Genomic DNA, 7,074 nt, shown 5'->3' with positions numbered 1-7,074 from the left:
TATAAAATTACCACAATCATTACTACTAGTTTGGCCATCCAATAGCCACTAGGCGTTAGAACCCATTTCGAGTCCCACAACGCATTATAGAGATTTATTTTCTTTCCTTAATTTGATTGAACACAATTTTTTTTTTTTAAATGTGAGTGAAGTATAAAAATCTGAAGTGTGTATATAATTCTCGAATATTAAAGAGTCTAAAAATTTAAATAAAAATTTAAATTGTATTATGTAAAATTTGTAAATTAATTTCAGTAATTATCTTATTGTAAATATTAATGTACTAATCTTATAAAATATGAGTTGTAATCTAAAAAATAATATCATGTAATTAAAAAAAAATTGGCCATCCAATTGTATAGGTAAAATTCTTATAAACCCACATAATTAAACATCTAATTCTAATTGACAAGACATGTTTTTATCCAAAGATTCCTTGGTACCATATTACGACCACGGTTATTTTACAATAATTGTATTATAAAAATTTATAATTGAGTAAACACATTAACTAGAGTAGTCCTCAAGATATGTTATGAAACATGCACAATCGAAATTATTATTGTTATTTATTGTATCTCTCTATGGACTCTCACGCAAAAAGTTAATTAAATAGTTAGTAGATGTTGATATAATAATAATAATAACGAATAAAAAAGAAAATTATATGACCTAATATTCCCTTTGATTATGATTTCTATATATTAGCCAAAAGATAAGAACTTTATATTATTTAAAAAGAAAAAAAAAGAAAAAAGAAAGAAACTCCTTTAGGCAACAGTGTGAGTACCTCGATGTATGTAGCATTTCATTTACTCAAAAAGCCAAAGAAGCCTTAAAATCAAGAATTCCCTTTTGGATTTTCTCCTATATTTCTGAGCGACCAAACAGAAGACTGGCCATCGCCCATGCGGTTCAAAGGCCACTTCCACTCATTAAAAAAAGCCTAGAATCATAAGTCAGCTGAGCATGCGTGTGTGTACACGCGAGTCATCAAATCAAAGTCCAAGCCTACAAAAAGGTGCATGACAGAACAAATGACAAACACTCAAAGAAAAGAAACCCACTTTGAACTTTGCCATTTCCTCTTCGTCTTCCTCTCCCCTTTCTTTGTCTGTACGGTTTCTGCTTCTATGCTGAGATAAAATAAGAAAGAAAGGTAGATTCTTTTCAGAGGGAAACAAAAAAAAAAATCGTTTTGCTGTGAAAGAAAAAGTTTGCAACATGAACGAGAAGGCTAACGTTTCCAAAGAGCTTAATGCTAAGCACAGAAAGGTTTCTCTTTTATGTTCATTTGATGCTTATGCTTTATTATTCTATCTGGGTTTGATTGTTGGTTTTGAAATTTCATTTGTTTGATGAATACGATTCATGTTATATGGTTGCAAAGTTTTATGTTTTTAAACTTATTTTCATGTTTGTATTTGTTGAGTTTCAGTAGTTATAAATAGATATCAATTTCATTGTTCAAAAATCATTAGAGTTTGGCCATGTTCAATCTGTTTGTCTCGTTATTTGTATACACGTTTGTTTATATTACAGTTTTGAGTCAGTTCTATTATGGGTTGAGATTAGTTCCTCGGCAGATTTGGATTCTATTCAGAATAGTTATTACTTTTACAATTAACAATTATTGCTCTTCAAATGATTACTTTTGCTCAGCTGGGCTATCCCTTGTAATTGGAAAGCCATGACCATAAGTAAACCTGCAGATATTTGTCTTTTGTTGATAAACCAGTTAAGAAAGTTGGCTGCTGTTCATTATATAGCTGTCTAAAGTGCTTGGCGATAACAAGTTGTTTGAAAACGGAGACCCACCTTATGAGTTGGAACTCATTAATAACCCGGTGGTGGTTATATGGCTTTTGGGCTCAAAATGATACAGCTGTACACTATCCAAGATTCTGTATTGTCTGATAGGTTAGGGAATACTTATATGTCTTAGGTCTGCATTTTATGAATTGTTTTAAGTTCATTTGAATTCCAAGCACCTCTGATAAGTTGACGATGATATCTTTACCCCATTTCTTTCCCCTTGTTAGCAGTATATAATGTTTGCAAGGTATATGAGAAAAGATATCCTGTAGATTGTTGCTTTTAGAAAATTAATTTTTCATATCATCAATACAGTGAATTTGGGTCTGATATCATCAATTTTCCATTATTGATCTGTGCTTGGCCTGAAAATGAACCTACTTCAATAACAGTCGGCAGCCTGTATTTTGAAGCTGTTATTTACATTTTACATCTGTCTCACATCTACCATATTTTTGTTGCGAATGTGTCATCTGTCCTTACACTTGCTTTCTTTAATCATAGTTATTTGTAAGCTCAATTCAAGTGATACTCACTTATTTGACTTTATTTTCTTCAAGTTAAAGTTTATAATTAGATATTGCAAAGTTAATTTATAGCAATATTTTGTATATCTCCATCTTTTAAGTCAAATTTTTTTTTTCATTTCCCTGGCATTATGTATACTATGCTGAGAAATAATTCAAGTTAGGAATGTTTCTTGTCCCTATAGTTTGTGCATATTGGGATTTGCTGCTTCTTAGAGTTTGCATGTCTGAATAGTGGATGTTGATCAAAATGATTTCTTTCTTTTGACCTTTCTATTTCCTTTTCTGCTTGCTTTGTCTCCGTGATTTCTAGTAATTTCGTCTTCTTTGGTGCTGTCTATGCAGATCCTGGATGGCCTCTTAAAACTACCTGAAAATAGGGAGTGTGCTGATTGCAAAGCCAAGTAGGTATCTGGCAAAAGATAGAGTTAGTTGTTTATATTTCAGCATACAAGATGAGCAATCAAACATTCAAGCTTGATCATTAATACTCTCTTTTCTAATTATGTTGAGAAGTTCTAACTTGTAATATGGGCTTGTCATGTAGAGGCCCGCGATGGGCAAGTGTGAATTTGGGAATTTTCATATGCATGCAATGTTCTGGGATCCACAGAAGTCTTGGAGTGCACATTTCCAAGGTTCATATGCCATTTTGTCTTGTTTGTCTACATGTTTTGTCTGGTATCTAAGTAAGATGGTACGGCCATTATGTTTTTGCTATTAGAGGTTCACAGATTTAGTAATTTGTGTGGTTTGATGCAGGTGAGATCTGCTACTTTAGACACATGGCTTCCAGAGCAGGTCGCAGTTATTCAATGTATATTTCTCTGATTTGGATCTGATTTAACTGGTATCAAATCACTTCTAAGTTTAAGATATAAAATGCTGTTTCATTAATCTTGGTATGTTTATTGGTTGCAGCAATGGGGAATGAGAAATCAAATAGCTACTGGGAAGCAGAGTTGCCTCCTAATTATGATAGAGTTGGAATCGAGAATTTCATTCGCGCAAAGTACAATCATAAGCTTGAAATAGTAATTATTTGCTTGTTTCTGTTTTACTGCAATTATAATGATGACCTGACACAGGCTAAAGGGAGCTTACATTGTTTGTTAGGTATGAAGAGAAGAGATGGGTTCCTAGGGGTGGGAATACAAAATCTCCTTCAAGGGTGAGTGAAGAGAAGGCTTCATTTCACAGACCTCTACCCAGCAGTAGTGGGCATAGATATACAAATAATATAAATCGTGTTCCTGAGGTGAGGAATATTGCTCACCCACCTAATTCAAGCAATGACATTGCTGCTCCGAAACATAGTTTTCCAGCGACTGTTACAGTAGTTCAACAGGCACGTAGAATTTCTCCGATTTGGTCTCTCTAAATGATCATCAACATCTTCATTTCCTCTGGCTGCTGTAGTTACCTTATCTCTTAGTATATATGTTATGATTTATCTCTGCATTAGATGTAGGAAAATCTTATCATAGAAATCAGGAAGTGTTTTTAGTTTTCTTTACCTTTGTTTCAATGCATGTTTGAATATTAAAAGCAATGAAAGTTATTTAATATTGTCTTTATCTGGGAGGCAAAAACAACTGAAAACAGAGTTTGTAAATAGCATGAAATATCCAACTGCTTGGAAATGCCTAACAGTAAACTAATTAGATTTGCAAAACATATTTGTTTTAGAGAAATTAGTTGGGAACCATTCAACGGTCTTTTTCAAGCGATTTCTGTGCATATATTCCGTTGGCCAGGGGCCTTCTCTTTGCCTTTCATTTTTTTCCCTCTTTCTTCAGATTTTTAAGATACTAAAAAACTAATGAACTTGCTGGGCAGGTCACGCCCAGTCTAAAAATCCAGGAACCGGTGCAGAATTCAGAGCCTACTGTCCCGAAGTCTGAACCAGCAAAGCAGGAAGCTATTACTACAGCTGTAATACAGCACAAAAAGCAGAATTCAGAACCTGCAGTACCAAAGTATGAGCCACCAAAGCAGGAAGCTAGTACCACTCCACAACGCAAAGTGGATTATGCCACTGATCTTTTTAATTTGCTTTGCATGGATGATTCAAGAGAAAATGATTCCAAGACTTCTACTGATGAGAAATCATGTGCCAATTTACAATGTATGTCTTTTTTGTTAATAATTCGTTGAGCTCATATTGCTACTTTCTTTATATTTTTCCCATTTGCTTGGCTTGTCACTTCAATGTTTTCTGGTTAATAGTAATTAGGGTGAATTAATTTTGTTGTCACCCATAACTACTGTCGTTTTCACCTTGCAGCTACCAATGCTTCAACTGCTGAGCCAATTAATTCGTCAAAGGCAACTGAAAGCAAGGTACAAACGAGATACGGAATTGAGGATCTATTTATGGGTTCACCATCAGTCATACCATCTGTTTCAGAGAAATCCCAGAAAGATGTAAAGAATGATGTTATGAACCTCTTCGGAAAGGTAAATGTTTCAAAATTTTATGCTGAAATTATGGAAACTATTTAGGCATGTATTGGCAGTTCTACAGAGGATCTATCTATGGACTCACTGTTGTTAATACCATTCTTTACCAATTAAGACTGGTTGTTTATGAAAGGTACTACCTATTTAGCATGAAATTGACTTGATGCTTATCTTAGTGGTGGTTTAATATTTGATAATGTGAACAAAGATGCCGATGTAAACAATTATTTGCCTTGACTGGTTCGGTAGAAGTGTCAAGTAGATGTTCTATACATGGGATGCTAACTAAAGTTTAAGTGTAACAGATTAAATGCTTCTATTTGTTGGAGAAAACATGTGGAAAGATAGCTATTAACCCTTTTATTGGGAACTTTGTGCAGTCTGAAATGGTGTCTCCATTTTCTATCGATCAACAACAGCTAGCTATGCTCTCGCAACAACAGTCTTTCCTTGCAGCTGCTTCTGTAAAATCTAATGGTGGATCTCAATCCTTTCCGGTCAATGTACATCAACCCGGTTCTAATGGCATTCACGTACCCATTCAGAGCTGGGGAGTTGTTGGCCATCAAGTTCCTGGAATGATGATGCCCATTGCTGATCAACAGAAATATGTGCAGGTTGACCTCGTAAAATGCTTCTAAATGAGTGTTTTCAGGTTGAGACCCTCTCTGATCTTGTTATTGTTTGCTTTTCCAGATGAGAAATAGCCAACTTTTGTATCCGGCTGGGAATTTTGTTAATTTTCCGACATCCAGGTACACAGATGCGGCTTTCTTCATATTTTTGTTTTTGATATGTATGCATTTAGTATATCATAATCATTCAGTCTAAGAGAGGTCATCAGGGAAGCACCCTACAGCTTACTTAATTATTTCGCGTTAGTTATGCTTCAAATGGCTTCAAAAGATTCTTAAGTGTATTGGCTACAATGAGTGAGGACTGATGAAGGATCATAGGCTTGCGAAGTTCACTAACTTAAGCTAACTTAAGCTTGCTTTGGTATTAAGGAGAGTGTGCACACACATTCATGCCAAAAATCAATGTAAAATCAATTATACATTGATTTGGCCTAATGCAAGTCACGCCCTACAAGCACCCTCCCCGCTCTGACTCATTTGTACTTGAGACCCCATTTCCCAACAACACCCCCCCCCCACCCCCCAACACCCCCACAAAAAAAGAAAAAGAAAAAAAAGACTTACGATCATTTTCTTCAATTCCTGTTGCAGCGTGTATACACAACGGCCAATGGCTCCAATTAACGGTGCAATGAATATCGGAGCTATGAGGCGTCCTCCAGCATCTGCAGTTTCCTCAGTCACTCATACTCAACTAGGAAATGGAAAAGATCATGATTTTTCATCTCTAACTCGAGGGATGTTTACAAAACAGTAGCTCATAGTCAAGAGGATGCTTTGTTTTTCTTTCGTATGACAGAAATAGGTTTTTTTTTTTTTAAATAAATAAATAAATAAGTGCATTCTTTGTTATTTTCGTTAGATAGCCTTTATTATTTTTCCTATTTATTTTGGGTTATTTATATTTTATTCTATTGAACTATTATGGCATTCATTTGTATCACAAGGTTTTATACACAATGTAATGATAAAGTTGAGTTCATCATATAGCTTAGCTTGCTTGTACTTGTCCTTCAATCATCATCATCATCAAAAAAGTGTCAAAAACTGTTTTCCAGCTGGTGAGCAATCGAAAGCGGCTTTTTGTTTTCCATGGTTATTGTTGTTTGGGTGACGGAGAAATGCTTAGTAAATTTTAATTAAATCACTTTTTTTTTTCTTTTTTTCAAACGAACACAGTAAAAAATAATCATCGAATGAAAACATTTTTGCTCTTTTCATAAAAATACTCTCAAAAGGATTCTGAGTCCTGATGTGGGCCTAACCGTTCATTTATCTCCCACATGGTACAACCAAAGGTATTACACTTGTCTTCTTTGTCTTTGGGAAAGCAACATCTTAGTGTTAATCCAGAAGCAACTGAAGAATTTGTTGTTCTGAAAAAGAATGAGCTTGACCTGCCTGCGGCCAAGTCCCGATCCGTATTAATATTTATAATTTACAGTTTTTATACGCTTGGACCATTTTTATTGGTAAAGGATCCACTAGTCAACTATCAAAAATATTGAGACCAGATGATGATTCCACGTGCATACACGTGTACCGTTATTCGTATTTGGATAATAGGTAGCTATCTTATTACCCTACCCCTACGGTGGTTTCCGTTGGGTGACATAATGAGAAGACGAGAG

The 7,074-nt window shown here is 34.8% G+C and overlaps 1 protein-coding gene across 3 annotated transcripts; it reads left to right on the top strand.

Annotated features, from left to right (window-relative positions):
- Nucleotides 1–839: 839 nt before the first annotated feature.
- On the top strand, nucleotides 840–6,426 carry LOC18052661 (probable ADP-ribosylation factor GTPase-activating protein AGD5). 3 transcript variants are annotated; one of them, XM_006449171.2, is made up of 11 exons: nucleotides 840–1,275; nucleotides 2,688–2,746; nucleotides 2,890–2,980; nucleotides 3,105–3,159; nucleotides 3,264–3,354; nucleotides 3,459–3,690; nucleotides 4,182–4,470; nucleotides 4,630–4,802; nucleotides 5,186–5,422; nucleotides 5,502–5,560; nucleotides 6,035–6,426. In XM_006449171.2, exons 1-11 carry the CDS (start codon nucleotides 1,225–1,227, stop codon nucleotides 6,198–6,200), a joined length of 1,503 nt encoding a protein of 500 aa, XP_006449234.2. In that variant the 5' UTR covers nucleotides 840–1,224; the 3' UTR covers nucleotides 6,201–6,426. The 3 variants fall into 3 exon arrangements, with proteins under 3 accessions (XP_006449234.2, XP_024047123.1, XP_024047122.1); XM_024191355.1 differs by lacking the exon at nucleotides 840–1,275 and having other exon boundaries at nucleotides 2,684–2,750; XM_024191354.1 differs by lacking the exon at nucleotides 840–1,275 and having other exon boundaries at nucleotides 2,686–2,769.
- Nucleotides 6,427–7,074: the final 648 nt, after the last annotated feature.

This window comes from Citrus clementina, unplaced genomic scaffold (assembly GCF_000493195.1).
Source record: "Citrus clementina cultivar Clemenules unplaced genomic scaffold, Citrus_clementina_v1.0 scaffold_2, whole genome shotgun sequence".
Taxonomy (NCBI): domain Eukaryota; kingdom Viridiplantae; phylum Streptophyta; class Magnoliopsida; order Sapindales; family Rutaceae; genus Citrus; species Citrus x clementina.
Note: the sequence above shows the minus strand (reverse complement) of the source record. Positions and strands in the feature narration are given on the sequence as shown.